Here is a 20,056-nt window from a genome sequence, read left to right as displayed (position 1 = left end):
TATCAATTATGCCAAGTGTCCTTGTACATAATTTCACCCCTGTTTTAATAATTCCATAGATAGACTATTAATCCATTCCCGTGTCCGGTTAAATGAACGATTATTCGTACATATAAATACCCCGCCCATCGTGTCCGATCGAGTGTATATGGTTATTTATAGGGACGTCCAATTGTAAATCTTTATATTAAAATTAACAAACTATCATTTAGTTAAACAAATATAAAGCCCATTAATAGCCCATAGTCTAATTTCCACAAGTGTCATTCTTTTGTCCAAACCCCAATTATGGTACAAAGCCCAATTACCCAATTTTAGTAATTTTAGCCCAACATCATGATTACTTCGGCTTAAATAAGCATACTAATAACTTAGCTACGAGACATTAATTTAAAAAGGAGAACATAACTTACATTGAGTATTTATCGCGTAGTGTTACACGGACAGAATTTCGACTTCAAAACCCGTAAAATAACCTTTGCATAACCCAAACTAATCTAATATAAAACTAAACTAATTTATATTTTATATATATATATATATATATATATATATATATATATATATATATATATATATATATATATATATATATATATATATATATATATATATATATATATATATATATATATATCAGAGAGAGATTGATATTGGGGATGGTTGAACTCGGCAGAAGCTCGTTCATTTTATAGGGAAATTCTGATTTTTCAAACTCCGCGAGTCGTAGAGTTTTAAGCCTGCAAACTCCGCGAGTCGTGGAGTTTGAAAATCCAGCTCACACAATTTTGGAACCTTGCTTGTCGACATAATTTATATATAAATATAAAATATAAATAATTAATATAATTATTTATATATTATATTATATTCTTGTGCATAGTAGACTTGTAATTTTTAGTCCGTTGCGTCGGGCGTTGATAGTTGACTCATGTCCCGGTTCCGGATTTTTGAACGTCCTTGCGTACAATTTAATATCATGTACTTTGCGTTTTGTAACTTGTACTATTGTCATTTTGAGACGTTTCTCATCAATAAATTGAACCACTTGGATTGTATCTTGTACATTTGAGCTTTTTGGACGTTTTTGTCTTCAAATCTTCGTTTTTGCCTTTTGTCTTCGCACTTATTTATTTAAATAATTACAATGAAAATATAATGCAATTACATATGAAAACCTATTATTTAGGAGGGATATTGCTATGAAATATATGTTCTTTTTTAGTCTTATCAGCCACCATGGGCTCCCTCATAACCTTCTGCCTCCACTCATATATGTCCATTCAGATCACCACCTATAATCAGTCGACGGTCGGCTGGGCACCCCCTCACCACCTCATCTAACAATTCCCAAAAACTCTTCTTTTCCGCATCACCTAAACCCGCATGAGGTGCGTATGCACTAATGACCGTGGAATTCTTCTCCTTAATAATTAAACTAACCGACATAATCCTATCGCTAAACCTGCCCACGTCAACAACGTTATCTTTATGTAGTTTTCCTAAAAAGATACCTACCCCGTTCCGTGCTATCCTAGAACCCGAGTACCACAACTTATAGTCCTGAATCTCTATCGCCTCTTCACCCTTTCATATAGTCTCTTGAACACACATTATGTCTACCTTACTCTTAAGGAAGGTATCAACGAGCTCAATCCTCTTACCAGTCAAGGTTCCTATATTCCAACTACTCACTCTAATCCTATCAACGGTGGCTACCTACAACCTTCTCTGACCCCTCTAGGCCTACCCGACCCTAAAACAGGAGAACACTGTTTTTTTTTTTTTTTGAAAAGCAAGAAGGACTTATATTAAACAATCACGAATAGTACATGGTTGACTGGGCAACCTTAACAACACAATACATCACGAAAGAAATAGAGAAAACAAATTACACCGCCCTAAGCTAATTGCAAAGATTGCAACTAACAAAAGAGAGAAACTAAGGTTGTGAGAACCATTGAAGCCAATCCATAATATAACCCTTGCAACGTCGTGAAATCCAATCGTATGAAAGAACTTGAACCTCGCTAAATAAAGATGGGACCGTCTCGAGCTTATTCTTGAACACCTTTGCATTTCGATTCTTCCATATAATGTAACAAACCACCCAACAAACCGCTTGCCATTGGTTCCTTTTGTGATCATGTGCTACGTAGCCGAAGGTACCATTAAAAATATCCTCATACCCGAATAAAGCCGAATTATACCCCCCACCATTTAAGGAGAACACTGTTTTATTATCATTATATCCACCGAATTCCACAATCCACATGACGACGGTGTGGTATCCTCAATCTCAAAAACCTCACAGTTTCTCCACACAACACTGTTTTATTTTTTCAAATCAACCAGATATTTTTTTTAATTTGACTCGAATTTCACAATTTTTATTTATTACTTATTAAATTCAAAAACTCAAATTGAAATGAGGGATGACGATCCCCTACCGATATCAACACCGACAACAATACATACATCATCATCTCTATCGATCTCAAATAATAAAAGAGAAACCCTAGATTCCAGCATATTCAGAAGAAGCCGGTATAAATTTTGGGCGTTTGCCGCCATTATCATCCTTGCATTCTGGTCAATGTTTACCGGAACCGTCACTCTTCATCTCTCCGTCGGAAACCTAAATCGATTATCCGATCATATCGCCGGTGGACCTCCTATTTACGACGATTTCGACGTCCTTGTACGGTGTCGTTTTCTTCAGCGTCTCTCTCTCTCTCTCTCTCTTTTTTTTTTTTGTGAATATAAATTTATTGATTGATTTGATTTTGGATTTGAATAGGAAATTGAAGAAAGGGAGAAAGTGGTGAAGCATATGTGGGATGTATACGTTAATAGCCTTAGGATTAAATTACCTCGATTTTGGAAGGAAGCGTTTGTGGCTGCTTATGAGGATTTAACAAGTGATGCACCTGAAGTTCGAGAAGCTGCCATATCGGAGATCGCGAAGATGTCGCTGCATTCGTTTGAGATTAATCCTCCTTCTATACGATCAACGGTGCGTAATGTTCCTAAAACGCTAGATAAGTTTATTGTTTTAGCACAGTAGCATATTGTGACAGTTTTATTGGTTGTATTTAATATCAGCATCAGCATCATCAATATCAATATGTTGGATAATAGTGACACTAGATAGGATACAAGTTCGATTTAGTAACAGGATAGCCTTAGTCTCGGTATTCTTTCAAGTGGTATTCTTTCAAGTGGTTGCACTATTGTTAATGTGCAGGTTGTTGGTAGCAGTCATTAGCCTTTTTTTATTTTATCTTTAGCTCTTGAAATATATGAATATATATGTATTCACTTAAAAGGGATGAGGTTTATAGAGAGTATCAACTGTATATGCCTAAGCTTAGGGATACTTGATTTGAGAATAAACTGAGAAGCTGATTATGGAACTAAGCTTAAGTGCTTGATCATCACTATGTAGTTCTAATGAAGGATATACTAACTTGTTTTAGAATATGTTTCTATGTATGTACCCTATTTCTCATAGAGAAGAACATCCATGAAGATAAATATCTAGTATGTAATGGCACTTTTAGTTTTATAACCAAAATGTAGGATGCATACAGTTTTGAGATACTCGTCATCCATATTGAACTCCTGAATGTGATATTGGAATCACCAGGGTTGAAGATGAACAAAAATTTTGAACACCTCATCTTGGTTAAGGTTTCTACTTATTAATGTAGGATTCAATAAATCAAGATATAAAAAAGAATTCAACTTCTTTGTACCTAAGGTAGTCAAAAGGCATCGCAGAGGTTACCAATCCGGCATCTTGCTTTAGGTGAGAGAGGGAAAAGGCTAGGTCCTGAGTGAAGGATGGTAGGAATTTAAGATTGTGTTATGACTTACAAAGTATAAACATCGAACAAGGAGCACAATATGGTAAAGTTTATGTGTAGATACATGGATACTAATAGCCGATACGGAAACAGTTCATATGATATATTATCAAAGAGAAGAAGTTTTAAGCGAAGAAGATGATACTCCATGTAGGTTAGTTTATAATTTTGGAAGTGGACCTAGACCATCAGTATACATTAGATAGCCATCTTACTATAAAGTAAAAAGTGTAACACTAGTTTCGATGGGTTTTAACCAGGCGACTGATTTACCATCAAACCAAGAAAGACATTGGAGTTTTGGGCGTCAGATTCTTCTTCTCTTACTTATACAGCCAGATGTCTCTATTTTAGATTAAATATATAAATTGAAGTTTTTAAGGTGACAGTAGCTCAACCTACATATAGTTCACATTAAAGTTCTATTATCTAGGTCAAGCTTTTCAAAGCCTTTAAGGGTGTATAGCTGTGGTACCCAAAGCTGGATCTAATTGATGTATTGCAGTGAGGGTTAAGCTTATATGATATACTGGTGACAATTTTGGCCCATTTACTTATGGATCGGTCTAGTTAGTTTGTTTTTAATCTAGTTAGGTTGTTTTAACTATCATTACAGTTTTGATCCGTTTGACTACAAGGTCAAATGGGCCGAACTTTTTGAAAGTTGCTGGAAGTGCATTTTTAGTACATCCTCCAAAATTTTCTTGTTTAGAGACTTAGATTCTACTTGTAATGATAGTGTTCTTTGATTGTATTTTGATATATGTTCCCATACTAACCAAATACGTCCTATCTATATTTAATATTCTTATTCAACTGTCAAAATTTCTCTGACGCTCTGCTACATCTCGAATGTTGATATAGTTACATTTACACAGTGATTTGTTATCTACTGTTTCCAACTGTAACTAATCGAAGCAGGGTGAATCTTGCAATAGTTACATCTAGAGAATTTGTACACGTATATTATGTGAAGATATAATATATATAAATTCTGATGTGTTCTGTTTTCATGTTTCCAACAGAATTTACAAGAACTGAGTTTGAGGCATGCGCAGCAGAGCAACGTTGGCCTTCCATTGCAATAGTTGGTACTTTCAAGAAACTTATGATCATATTCATGAAGAGAATCGCTATTCTTTATACAGGTTGAATTTACTCGTTAAATGTTCATATCGTGTTGCAGTTAGTAAAAGGTAGCTGTTAGATGTTATACCACAGTTTCATATGTTCTTTACACTACTGACATATACATATATTTCAATTGTATTTATTGATTTAAGAATCAATTTTGGATATCTTGTTTTCATCTTTGTGAATTTTTATTTTGGGGTGAAATGATATGAAGCAAAGAAACTAGTTTACACTATTTACGTATAAAACACTTCGGATATGTTGACCAATTTCCTATTTGCAATTTGCAAGTACTCGTAAACTTCTTAATTCAGTTTTTATAGCTTCAGTGGTTTTATTTGAATGTTCAGTGATTTGCAATTTGCAAGTACTCAAAAACTTTTTAATTCAGTTTTTATAGCTTCAGTGGTTTTATTTGAATGTTCAGTGATTGTTTTACGGCGTGTGTTAGTCTCTGAGTGACGTGTGCCATGACATAACTAGCATGTGTCGTTGAAAACCTCGTTAACACGCATCATACACCAAGTTACACGCATCATGGGTGATGCGTGGTCAAGGGGGAACCATTGCGTTTATCGTAATTTGATGGCATTAAAACACACTCGGATATGAGGGCATTTTGACCAATTTCCCATTTGCAAATTGCTATTACTCGTAACCTTTTTTAATTCATTTATTTATTTATTATTATTATTTTTTGCTTCGGTTATTTTATTTGTATGTTCAGTGATTGTTTTACGGTGCGTGTTAGTCTGTGAGTGACGTGTGCTACGCCATAAATAGCATGTGTTGCTGAAAATCTCGTTAACACGCATCACAAACCAAGCTACACGCATGATGGATGGTGCGTGGTCAAGGGGGCACTATTGCAATTACTGTAATTTGAGGGCATTAAACACTTTCAGATAGGCATTTTGACCAGTTTCCCATTTGCAAATTGCAAATTGGAAGTACTCGTAAACTTTTTAATTCAATTTTAATAGATTCAGTGGTTTAATTTGTATGTTTAGTGATTCTATCATTTTCATGGCGTCTCCTTTCTATTACTTTCCATCATGCAGGTATTTATTTTTCTCTGTATTTATTTATTTATGTCATTTTATTTAAAGTATTTACTTTATTTATTTATTTCGTTTTTATTTGTTTTCGCTTTATTTTAGTTTCTCCTACTTTTTGGGCCGGAGGTCCCCTTGGAAGCAATCTCTCTTTCCGTCGAACAGAGGGAGGACCTTCTGAGTGTTTCACTCGGGGTGGGTAAATGATTTCTCTTTATTCTAGGATAGAGGAAGGATTGTCTACGTTTCACCTCCCCCATACCCCATACATGTGGGATTGGGTATGTTGTTGTTGTTCAGTGATTGTTTTGTGTTCCTAGATGTTTATTGTTAGGTTTTTGTTATTGGTCTTCGTTTGTTTGCCTCTCATGCAAAATATTTGTATGGCTTGTTTTTTTTAAAGGCAAATTGTCGGCATCACCCAGATGGGAGTTAACAACCTTCGCGATCATATGCCAACCTTGCACGCGCTTTCGAGATGAAACCCGAATCACATTGCAGGAATCCGATCCTTAAACCATCCTGAGGGGTAGGCGGACCCGAGTTTGAATCCTGAATGGATCCAGGAGAAAATCCCCTAGGGTCAATTTGGAGTTCAGAATTTCAGGCATATTGATTATTAGGATGGGCAGAGCGAGACTCGAATCCATAACATAAATTCAAGCCCCACACACAATGTATGGGGATACCACTGAGGCAAGCGTGTAATAATTGTAAGGCTCGTTTTTAGTTAGGCACGAGTCGTTTAGTAGAGTATGTTTACAAGGGGAGGGAGTTTCATTGTATTTCGATTGTATTTTTGTTCTTCTTTTAGTAAAAAAAAAAAGAAAAAAAGAAAAAGAAGACTTTATAGCAAAAATAAAAGAAAATGGGCCATATTCTTTTCTCTGTTCATATGTTTTATCTCGTAAACATTCTTTTTATGAATTTTGTGTAACATTTACTTTTATGCTTCTTTAGACCAATCGTAGTGGTGAGTGACGTTTCTTACTCGTGTTTTTTTTATTTATACTTTTTGCACTTTTTTGGTGACTAGAACATATTTCTTTTTGGGTGGAGTAGTGGTTGTGTTGGTTTTTAGTGTTGGTTAAGAGTATTGTGATGATGTGTTAAAATATAATTAGGTAAGTATTAAAAGAGGATAAAAATAATATTCTAAAATAATAATAATAAAAATACAAGAAACGTGCGTTTCTTGTTCCGTTGCTATTCAACAAACGCCACCCATTTTTGTCCAAGGAATGCCTTGATACTAATAAAGGCTGGCGTTTCTTTTTGCCACATAAGCCAATTGTGGCGTTTGTTTCTACCACTACAAGTGGTCTTATACTCGAACTTAAAAAAAAGTACAGTTCACAAGTGATACTTGAAATTAAAGGGTCGTTAATTTAGCGGTATAGATTATAAGATTACGAAGTTTTTAGACACAAACAATATGTATATATTCGTAGATAATTTTGTTTTTTGTGATGTGGAGTTGACATCCGGACAACAGTATTACTTCAACATTGTTACATATTAATCAACGCACTAATTATACATTTATTGAATCTTAATCCTATTCGTAGGATCATGTGATCTCGAAAAATAGATGGATCCATCAAAATCAATTTGATGTTCAAGTAAAAAGAAAAAGTAGAATATTTGATCTATGCTCATGTTATGTGGCCCCGAGGAACGTATGATCGAATAAGCTTATATTCGACCACATACTCAGATTTGTATTTACAGTTACCTTTACCATTTATGTAACGTCATTATTTACATCCTTCGCGGGTGTCTCATCCTACAGACATGTTGCTCTGTATGAATTGCGCCGTGATTCTTCAAGTGCCAGCCGAAAAGAGGAATGCCATCAACTAGGGTGCTATTGGTCACTAATCACTCAGGTTCTACATTTCAAGTTCGTTAACCTAACTGTATCCTTTGCTTTGGACGCTAGTCTAAACTTTTCGGATATATATATTACATTGTCTTTTTCCGTTACCAGCCCATGATAAGTTCAATAATGGTGGGGTATCCCAGTTCCAGAAGTCAAAAGAAAAATGAACCATCTATATTTTCTATTAAAATCCTATAATGATGATGTCATTATTAGGCTAATTCCTTTGTTAAAAAAATTCAAAAAACAAAAGAAAAAAATCTAGACATGGTGGTGATGTCATGTGACGATCGCTCCAAATCCATATGGACGAACACATCATTCATCGATTTCATTGCGAGGTATTTGACCTCTATATGATACATTTTGTAAACATTGCATTATTTTGAAAAGGCACACCATAAATGAATATTTAAATTAAAGGTTTTCGACATCTGATGATTTCTACATATAGACAATCACCGTAATATAATAGTTTACAATAGTACTTTCGTTGACAATGCAGTCAAAATAAGATACATGGTGATGATTTGGTGAATGCAACGTTTCCTTGAAAAATATGCCATGTAAGACTTCATGCACATAGCTTGTCTAACATATAAGCAAACAGTGGAAGACTTCTAGGGAACCTGAGAATAAACATGCTAACAAGTGTCAACACAAAGGTTGGTGAGTTCATAGTTTTAATGTTTTGCATAATCTGTACAAAAAGGTGGATCACAAGATTTCAGTTGTTTCATCCAGAAACGTTTATCAAAATATTCTACAAGATTGAGCACCCTGGTAACTAAACTTTAACGTTATAATAAGTACCCCTGTTTTAACATACATGGAACCAACATGTACAATACACGCAATCTAACGTGGACTAAACTCAAATAGCATACGTCTGTTTTATAGTTCAGGCTAGGGTTTCTATACCTGGAACAGACGGGGATTGATATCACAGATTACTCATGGTTGTACGAGCTCTAATAGCAGTTGAACCCAGGGGTCTCTCGGGTGTCTAATCCGATCAGTCTCGTGATGAAGAGAATTCCGATCTTCCACTAAGAAAGGTCTCGTCAAGACAACTCAATTTGTCCGGTAAACTACTAGGGGCTCCCCCCACCCCTTTGTGCCCAGGTCCTCCTTTAGTGCCTTATGATCCACTCGTTGGGGGAGGAAGAGAAGGTTTTCCTATCAAGCCCTATGGATCCATATACAACTACTCGCGCCCACTAGTTCTTATAACCGGTAGTTACTAGTTACCAAAGCTACATGATTTTCGGTTCAAACTCGGTGTAGAATTTAGTATGTACTTGTATCCGTTGCATTTAAAATAAAGTGCATTTATTCTCAGCCCAAAAATATAGATTGCAAAAGCAATTAAAAAGGGAGCATATGAAACTCACCTTAGCAGCATATAAAGTCGTTCACCAAAATGTGACCGAAACTCGGATTACCAAATAACCGTAGATCTCAACCTAGAGAACATATGTTGGTCAATAAATGTTTATCAAGCTAGGTCAGGTCATAGTGTATCACAATCCTAATGCTCGAGATCGACATACAAAAGTTATCCAAAGTCGTTTCAAAAAGTCAATTTTGACAATAGTTCAACAAAACGAGACGTACCTTATATAAGGATTCATTTACTCGGTTGGTAATATTCAAAAATCCAATTTATCAATCTTACAAACAAGTTGTTTAAATATTAATTGCAGATTCAAAAGCAATTCCAATTAACGTCAATCATAATTCAGTTGACCATATCTTTTAATTCGTTCATCGAAATTACGCGATTTCTAAATGAAAAATTATTGATTTTTTGCCAGCTTTCCAAAAACATGTATATCATATACCTTTACCAGTAATATATGTATTTAATTCGTGATTCATTATAAACTGTCTAACGACGAAATTTAGCATACAAGCATGCATAAATATATATATTCGAGCACTAGACATGGATACACAATTAATATATAAAAGATAAGATATGAATGCTCACGTATCAATATTGTGATTCAATATTGCAGGGAAAGTATGTAGACGCAACAGAGATGATAAACACTAAGTTTGACTTGCCAATAATACCCACGTACATTACCCATAACCTCCATAGCTATAGCCCATAGTTTTCTTAGCTTTGACTCATTTGAAAACTCGGTTTGAAATTATTTGGACATGACCTCGTCGTAGTATTTTATGTATAATACTAATAATATTACTAATAATAATTAGATTAATAATAATAATAATAATAATAATAATAATAATAATAATAATAATAATAATAATAATAATAATAATAAATATTACGGAGTATATATCTATATCTGTGTAAATATGTGTGTGTGATATTCGTTCGAGCAAAAACACTTGAATTTATAGTACCTGGCCAGTTGTTTAGCCCCATGCGATCGCATGGTTTAGAGGTGCAATGGCCATGCGATCGCATGGCCCCTTTTTCCAGCTCAGTATGTTTTTGTCCATAAGCTTGTCGACATATTTATTAATTATATTTATAATATATATAATTTATATTAATATATATATATATATATATATATATATATATATATATATATATATATATATATATATATATATATATATATATATATATATATATTATTATATTCTCGTGCATAGTGGACTTGTAAATTTAGTCCCGTTATTTTGTACGTTGATGCCCGGTTTAAGTCCCGATTCCGGTTTCTCGAACGCATTTTCGTACGCTTAGAAAACTAGTACTTTTCGTTACACGACGTGTACCTTTATCAAAAATTAAACTTAATCATTGATAAACTATGTCACTCGAAGTGTAGCTTTAATCAATTAAGTGTTTTGGTTATTTGCTTCTATAAATCATCGTCTCGTAGTATATACATATACATATATACATTTTCATTTTAAAATAGTGTTTTACTGCAGCAAAGTTTTTTTTACTGTAGAAATTAGTGATTTTCAAAAATACTGTAGCTTTTCGAGTACTGTAGCAATTCGAAAATACTGTAGCAAATTAGTGTTTTACTGGTTCATCTTAAACGTTTTAGTTAACTTATCTAAATATCAATCGAATCAATAATCGAATGTTACCATCGTTTACTAAATAACTTGAAATCATATATATATATATATATATATATATATATATATATATATATATATATATATATATATATATATGCACATTAAGTTATATATATATTGTTCGTGAATCTTCGAGAACAGTCAAAGAATAATTTATTACATGAATATAGTTCCAAAACTTGAGACTCAACATTACAGACTTTGCTTATCGTGTCGAAAGCATTAAATTATTTAAAGATAAAGTTTAAATTTGGTCAGAAATTTCCGGGTCGTCACAGTACCTATCCGTTAAAGAAATTTCGTCCCAAAATTTGAGTGAGGTCGTCATGGCTAACAATAAAAATGTTTTCATGACGAATATGAGTTGATAATTAGAGTTTTATCACCGTTGAATAATATGGATAAAACAATCCAATTACTCAAAGCGTATGAGAGAAATTATCGTAAAAGAGTGAAATGAAGGAATAGAGATTCCTCTTAATTTTTGACGTAGTAACGATTGATTTCCGGAATTTAAGGAATAGAAAATCTTCATATTCTAAATAAGATTTGATTCTTTGGGAATTAAGGAGATTAAGATCTTCTTTAATTAAATGCGTAATCTGCCTCGATTGCTATGTCTGATATTTCACTATAAATTGACCTCTTCCGTTTCATTTATTTTCACCACTCCTATAAGCTTCTTCCTTATTTCATACTTCCTAATAGATTGTGAAAATGCTTAATCCAGTTCTGATTCTTGATATTTTCTTGGCTATCGTATCCTTCATTCTTTTTTTTCATCTGCCACCAGAGGAGGTTATTTTCTTCTACTATTACCTTGGGGTTATAGTGTTTTTCATTCTCCAGTCTTTATATTGCTATACGCATTGATATACAAGGTTTGTAATTTCGGGGTTTTTATCGGGCTTTTTATTCTCCATTATATTTCGGAGCTTCATGCTTTTGTTTTCTCTTCCCGGCCTTAAGTCAAGCGGATAATGGTCCAGAATTCGTAGTTATGCATTTCGGAATGAACATAGTCAATGTTCTAAGAAAGAAATTGTAATGGCACAATCTTGATTTGTCAAATTACCAGAATATCCGAAAAAGTCCGAATCATCAAGAAAAATATTTTCTTGATATATTTAGAGGTTAAATAGAATGAAAGAGTTATGTAACATGGTTCATGATGAGGGTATGATCCGTGAATCTTTATCACGTTCCATTAGAAACTCAGCATGACTTACTGTAATATAATCATGTTGATCAAGTGTCATTATATTATACTAACTCATACTTCAATTCCCAACACTACTTCAAAAACATCCATTTTTCGAAATTTTCAGGATTTAGAAACTAAAATAGTTTCTTTTATGATGTAATACAGATAGCGCAAAGAGATAAATGATTTCAGATAAGAATAGTTGTGAAAATATCTTCAGGAATATCGAAGATATTTATAATGAAAGATACGATGATACCTTAGAATTTCTAATATTGAAGGATGATGAAGAAGATTTGTTCGTAAAGGTTTAGAGTCATGAGCAAGGTATTCATTAATGACTTCAGCAGATACTAAATCATTTGGATTCTTTGAAGGCAGGTTTAGTCTTTGTGATTTTTCCACAGCCTCCTTCATGGTTTGCTCAATCCGTTTTCCAGTTCCAAACCTTCTCTTTTTCTGAGATTTGCCAACACACTATTCTTTATCATCAAACTTTTGGCTGTTAAGGTCGTTTACAGTTTTTGCTGCTTCATCAGCATTTTTCCAAAATTCGGAGAACTAGTTTCGCAGTTTGGGGTATTTTTCAGAAACTTCACATTCGAAGTATGTAAGTCTATAAGATAGACATTATATGTATATATAACTGCTGGCGTAGAATTGCTACGAAATTCGAAATACTGAATGCTAATTCCCGGTAGTTGGTATGGCAATTACCATTACAAGATGTAGATGAGTACATGATAGGGTTTCAGTGAGTATAATGATTTTTCGGAAGGTCAGGGATCAATGAAGTTGTTGGTAAATTTACTGCTAATGTGGTGGAACATGAAAGGTTCCCCAGTAACAAGAACGTATATGTCAAGGTTATAATAAGGCTAATCTGAAAAGTCGAAGTTGACTGGTTGGAAGTGTGGTAAAACTGGATACTTTGAACAGGGATTGCAAGATTATTTTCGGTAATAACAATGCTAAAGGATCTTTCACAGTTTTGAAGTCAAAGTATAGCTTTGAAAAATGTAGAGATCTAATGTGATGACCCGGAAATTTCTGACCAAATTTAAACTTAATCTTTAACGTTTCCGACACGATAAGCAAAGTCTATGAAGTTGAATCTCAAAATTTTGAACTATTCAATTACCCTTCGATTGTTCTCAACGATTCGCGAACAATTATTTGTAAATAGATACATATGCTATAACTTGAAAACGTAACAAAGTGTTATGAAAATGATACTGTGCATTAACCTTATTGGTTTGATTATCTGATTGATATTTAGATAAGTTAACTAAAACGTTTAAGATGAACCAGTAAAGCACTAATTTGTTACAGTATTTTCGAATTGCTACCGTACCCGAAAAGCTACAGTGTTTCAAGTGACCAAAACACTCAAATGTATAAGTTATATTTCAAGTGATATAATTTAGGGATAATTTAAGGCTATATTTTGACTAAGGTACGTGTCCCAAAATGTAAATTACAAGTTTTCTCAGTGTCACGACCCTATTTTTTCCGTTATCATTTATCGTTAATTTTTTAACGACCGTTAACTGTTAATTGTGTTACATCATTTCATGACCTATATTATTATTTTAGTAATAATATATTAATTATTATGTGTTATGTGAATATATGTATTCATATTTTAAATCGTACGTTTATACGAATCGCGGATTTCTATCCGGCGAATCTTTTTGGTTTTTAAACCAACGGTCGTGTTTTTGGGATATTTAAATCCTAAATATTTTAAATATGATATTTTAAGATCATATTATTATATAGTGTATTTATATTTATTTTTCGTCGCGCGTTTGTTATCTTTCCGAATTTTTAATCGCGTAAGTGCGTTTTCGCGTTTCGGGACTTGTTCGGGCTTTCGGGCCATCAGGAAATAATCACTTAGCAACTTGGGCTAGTGGGGCCCACCTCACATACCCCATTCGGCCGACCAAGAGGGGGGAGGGAGTATTACTCCCTTGAATTTTTTTATTTTGTTATAATTTTTCACTTCATCAAATCCCTTAAACCTAACTACTATTTTTGCTCTCCTTCTCCTTTTTCCCTTCCCCTAGCCATCGCCATTCATCACCATACTATCATCATCATCAACCAAAATCAAGCTTGGATCAAGAGATCATCTACATAAACGCGTTCCTCGTTCCGTTCTCTACGCGATCATACTCATTGATTATTGATTAGGGTATAAACCCTAACCCTAGAACTTTCAATTTTTCATTTATTTTCTGTATTTTGATGATTATTTAGTAGTATGATGTTTGTGGATTATTGTAATGATGATTGTATGCATAGAAATACTCATAATCACATGTTTTCGGTTTGTTAAATTCTGGACAGCAGCTTTTTCGTGTGTTTCTGATATTGTAACTGTAACGACTCTGGATTTTCCAACGTTTATTTATTAATAATTATTATTATTAATACGTGTGATTAAACGAATGTATGTCATTACATTTGCATGTTGCCATGATTGCCCGAACTTGACTTTAATTGCCCGAAACGTCTTTGTGACACACGAAACTTACACGAATAATATTTTCACATATTATTTACATTCATGATTAGTTTTATTAATCATTTTAATTAACTAAAGTTATTAGTTAATTACTTGGGCTTTAATTGGATTCATTTGTTAATTACATACAACTTAGGCTTTTAATTGAACATGGGCTTATAAAGCCCACCCTACACCCTTAAGTGGACTAGTTAGCCCATACATACATGTAAGTATCATTTTAAGAATGAACTAGTTGTTTAAGGAGAGTTGGAATCTAGTTACTCCTTAATCCCCATGCATACACCTCATTTAACCAACTTTTGTAAACTTTTCATGCTAGTAACCAACAAACATTTCCCTCCCTTTCCTCTCTCCCAATGCCGTCGGCCTTTGTGGCCATTTAGTGGTGTTTTAATTTTTTTTTACACTACATACTCACTAGTATTCATTTTACTCTTTCATTCAAACACACACACAAACACTTACACCATTTTCTCTCAAACTTTCTCTCATTTTCTCTCATCTTGTAAGTAATATGAACAACTTTTCTCTCTTCTTTCCCTTGCTTAAAACCGAACCAAACACACTCATCATCATCATTTTTGTTTGTTGTTTTGTTACTTGATCTTAATTGTAGCTTACTTACTTATTATTTTTGTCATTACTTACATGTCTTCAAGAATCAAACTTACTAGTTTCATTCTTCATTTATCTTGTTCTTACAAGATACAAGAATAAAACTCTTTAGTTTATGTTCTACATTTAATGCTTCCAAAGATTTAGAGTTCATGTGTTGCAAATCATACTTGTAAGTCATGTTAGTAAACTTTAAAGTTTACTTTCTTAAAGATCAAACTTTGGTTTGAATCTTTAAAGTATGAACAAACCATGAACTAATTACTTGTTTACTTAGTTTATTTCTTCATAGTATACACTTTAATTTCTTGTTTGTTGGTTGTGATTGGTCAAATGTTACTAGTTAACTTTGATCTCATTAATCTTGAACTAAAAGTAACTTTAAAAGTTCAAGAACATGTAAATGAAACTTTTTAATTATAACTTTGTACACTTATGTTAGATCTAGACTTTTGAGTCTTGGATCTTCAAGATCAAACTAAGAACGATGTTCTACAACTTAAGATCTTGATTTTATAAGTTCATTTTCAAGTTTGTAACTTATCATTAGTCTTAAAGTTCATGTATGTGTTAGATCTAAGACTTTGATGTAACTTTGGTTCATCAAAACACTTACAACTCTTAAGTGAAGTTGTGCTACATGTCTTAGACTTGCACAAGGGTTATGATGGTCCAACCTTGGTAAAGATGATGTAAACACATCAATGAGTTATACACTTGAAGCTATAGGCATCAAGGATGAGAATCATGATGAACATCAAGCACCAAACTCACCGGAACCCATTTTTATTCTGCTTACTGTTCTCTACCTACTGTTTTGCTGTTTCTGTAACAGACCAGTAGACCTGGGCTCTTTTTGAGTAGATAACTTTTCATATAAGACTCGTCTTCATCCGAGTTACGGTTTGGGATTTATGGCCCTCCGATCGTCACTATGTCCTTTTAACGTTGTGCAGAAATTTCTGACCTACTCGCACTTAAACCGTCACCACGGTTAAACGAAGATGAGTTTGCTTCTGTAAATTTTACCACACTTAAAGGACTCATATACGGAGCCATGGCCACTGGTCTCACCTTAATTCAGTAAGGGTAGAGGCCGTGGTGACTGATCGAAATCAGCCTTTGTTTTAAACTACTTTCATGAACGAAACCTACTTTACACCTTTTGTTTGATGATGAATGATGATGACCCTTAAGACCTTATTTACATACTTTTAAACCTTTTCAGACGATTTACTGACTTAGTACTATTTGACTTTGGTTGAGGACTTTCGGACCGATTACTTGCACACTTTTCCCGACTCGACTTTTACCGCTACTTTATCATTGTGAGTTATAGCATTCCCTTTTTACTTTAACTTATTTTGGGAACTGAGAATATATGCGGATTTTATGTTTTACATACTAGGCCCGAGTACTTAAACTTATATATGTGTGGGTTATATAACGGCAGAAACATTCCCTTTAGCTCGGTAACGTTTAATCATTGGTTTTTGAACCATGAACGCGAATCTTAGATATGGATCCATAGGGTTTGACATCCCCACTCGGGCTAGTAGCGCTAGCATTTAACGAGTGTTTAATACTTCGTAGACATACGTACTTGCCAAGTGTACTTTCAGGGGGTATAAACGTTAAGTTAGTTACCAAGTACCCACGGTTAACATATACTTTATCATACTGCTTTGAAACGCTCTTTGTAGCACTGAAATCTCGTGGCCTACCTTACTTACTGTTATACTTAAACTATAGCTCACCAACCTTTGTGTTGACGTTTTAAAGCATGTTGTTCTCAGGTGCTTGAGGTTAGCTTCCGCTGTGTACTAGTCGTGCTAGTCGTGCTGTAAACACCCGCTGCTTAGAGATGTCATCGCATGAACTACTTTACCTTGCATTCAAACTTTAGTACTTTTGAACTATGACTTGTAACGACCATTGTGGTCACATACACTTATTATTTGCTTATACTTAGTGAAGCATGCTTTTGGAATGTAAAACATTCGATGTTGGTTTAGACATCACTTTATTAATGAATGCAAACTCTTTTTGAAAACGCATATAGTACTTAACCTTGTAATGATCCTGTTGTTGATGATTCGTACACGATGATTTTGTACGGGGCATCACATTTGGTATCAGAGCATTGGTTGTAGGGAATTAGGTTGCATTAGTGAGTCTAAGACCGACCCGAGTAGGATTCACTAATAGGACTAATCTACAACTTGCTAGTTTACTTGTTTTCGCTGAACTTACTGCATGCTGCTGCTTGCTTTTACTGCTATATGACGTATACTATTACATGATTCACTACTGCATGCTATTATCTGCTTTCGATTGCATGATACTTGTCGTTATTGCCATGCTACTTATTGTTATACATGATTTAAACTGTTGGCCTAATACGTGCTTGCTTTATGACTTACTGACATGGAAAATTTATTTTTCCTTGTTCAGATGTCGGATGTTCCACCTACTATCGTTTTGGGTAGTTTAGACTCTTCAGCTACCCCACCTACCACCGTTGCCGATCCACCGATCCTGATACGCACGAGTGACCCCGACGCTTCATCTTCCGGGACTAGCAGCCAGCCGCCTGCACCAGTGGCTACTATCGACGGACACGTGGACCCTACGGAGATTCCAGCTCCGTCTGCTCCCGGATCCTCGGAGTCACAGCCCCGCATCGGTGGTGTTGTGATTCCCGCAGAGTTCGGGGAAGGGCCATTCCGTAACCATATGCGCATGCCGTGCCGACGCGCTCCAGATGGACGTTTAGTGCCAATTCCGCCATTCAGATACAGACAGATGATGGCCGCTCATGGACGACCAGTTCAGCCACCCGTGTCACCACCACATGATTCTGATGATTCTTCATCTGATGATTCCTCTACAGATGACTCCAGTGACTTCGACAAAGAGAACCTAGATGACGTACCTATACAGGCACCCTCCACCTCGCCGAAGAAGCGGTACCGTCCTGATGGCACCGTCATTCCAGGGGTGACTGGAGGTCGTGCTTTCACTGACGCTTTTGGTCGGCATCGGAGGGTTACTACCCGTAAATGGCTTGTGCCGTACCCTGCCGACCCACAGATACGTAAGGTTCCCCGTTACGTACTGACTATTTCTGGAGCCAGGACATCTGCACCCCGTTTCGTGCGGTCTGCACCATCCGCTCCACCGGCCCCACCTGCACCACCAGCACCGCCCGACCCACCAGCTCCCACTGTCGAGGAATTGACAAGGGAGATGGGAATCCTCCGAGCTCGGGTTACTGAGCTTGAGCAGCATTTGGCTCAGGTTTTAGACATACTACACCCACCTTCACCATAGGACCTTTTGTATTAGATTTCATGATGTAATCTAGTTGTAGTTTCATATTTCACTTATGTATTATACAAATCTATCATGATGTATGAAACTTATTATTAATGAATGGAAACTTTGTGATGTTACTTTTTGCACAAGTGTTCTATTTAGGTTACTGTATGGTGTTTTGCGGTACTTGTATCAACTTGCGTTACTTAATTAACATGTGTTGTGCTGTTTACATGTTGGTTGTTATATACCATATTATTATATATTGAATGCTGGATTTTGACTTGAGTCAAAATTTTTGTTTAGAACACCATGGCTAACGGTCGATCCACACCTACTGCTGCTCAAATTGAAGATATGATCCAAGAACGTGTAGCCGCAGCCCTAGCAGAAAGAAACCTCCAAGCTCCACCGCCACCGCCACCGGTTATCCCACCCGTTCGAAATGGGTGTACTTACAAGGAATTCCAGAGCTGCAAACCACATAACATCAGTGGAACTGAGGGACCGGTTGGTCTCACCAGATGGTTCGAGAAACTTGAATCAGTATTCCGAGTTAGCAACTGTTCGGAGGACAGCAAAACCAAATTTGCTTCTTGCACGCTATCTGACGGCGCACTCACGTGGTGGAACACAATGGCACAGGTACAAGGCATTGATGAGGCGTATGCTACGCCATGGGAAGAATTTAAGTGTGCCATGATTGAGGAGTATTGTCCGAGAACCAAAATCCAAAAGAAGGAAATGGAATTCATGCAGTTAAAGGCCGTTGGGAACGACCTTGATGGTTATAACAGGAGATTTTTGGAACTAGCCCTGATGTGTCCGACAATGGTCACCCCAGAATTCAAGCGAATGGAGAGATACTTCTGGGGACTCCCTAAGAGCATTAAGGGAAACGTCACCTCGTCCAAACCACCAAATGTTCCCGAAGCGATGCGTATGGCGCATACTTTAATGAATCAAATAACCATCGATGAACCGGAGAAAACTAAGTCTGAAGTGGGTACTAGTGAGAAACGCAAATGGGATAACCACAACAACAAAAACAACAGGGGAAGGACCTATGAACAGAACCCGGCGAAACGACGTGAGGGTTTCAGAGGAAACAACAACGGTGGAAACCTCAACCCCAACAACAACACCAACTCCAACCCGAACTACAAGGGAACCCTACCTCAATGCAAGAGGTGTTACAAACACCACACTGGGTATTGCAATGTTGTCTGCGAGAAGTGCCAACGGTCTGGGCATGTTGGAAAAGACTGCAAGGTCACTACTTTGAATGGGAAGCTGAACCCCACAGGGCCAAGGAAGTGTTACGAATGCGGACAGACGGGCCATTTCCGAAATGCGTACCCAAAC

General features: G+C 35.6%; 1 protein-coding gene across 1 annotated transcript; it reads left to right on the top strand.

Moving 5' to 3' along the window:
• Nucleotides 1–2,265: 2,265 nt before the first annotated feature.
• On the top strand, nucleotides 2,266–5,167 carry LOC139863101 (uncharacterized). The gene is made up of 3 exons (XM_071851744.1): nucleotides 2,266–2,701; nucleotides 2,801–3,016; nucleotides 4,895–5,167. The coding sequence occupies exons 1-3, from the start codon at nucleotides 2,429–2,431 to the stop codon at nucleotides 4,955–4,957; spliced, it is 552 nt and encodes a 183-aa protein (XP_071707845.1). The 5' UTR covers nucleotides 2,266–2,428; the 3' UTR covers nucleotides 4,958–5,167.
• Nucleotides 5,168–20,056: the final 14,889 nt, after the last annotated feature.

This window comes from Rutidosis leptorrhynchoides, chromosome 8 (genome assembly GCF_046630445.1).
Source record: "Rutidosis leptorrhynchoides isolate AG116_Rl617_1_P2 chromosome 8, CSIRO_AGI_Rlap_v1, whole genome shotgun sequence".
NCBI lineage: Eukaryota > Viridiplantae > Streptophyta > Magnoliopsida > Asterales > Asteraceae > Rutidosis > Rutidosis leptorrhynchoides.
The sequence above is the reverse complement of the archived record's forward strand: the minus strand, read 5'-3'. Positions and strand labels throughout refer to the sequence as shown.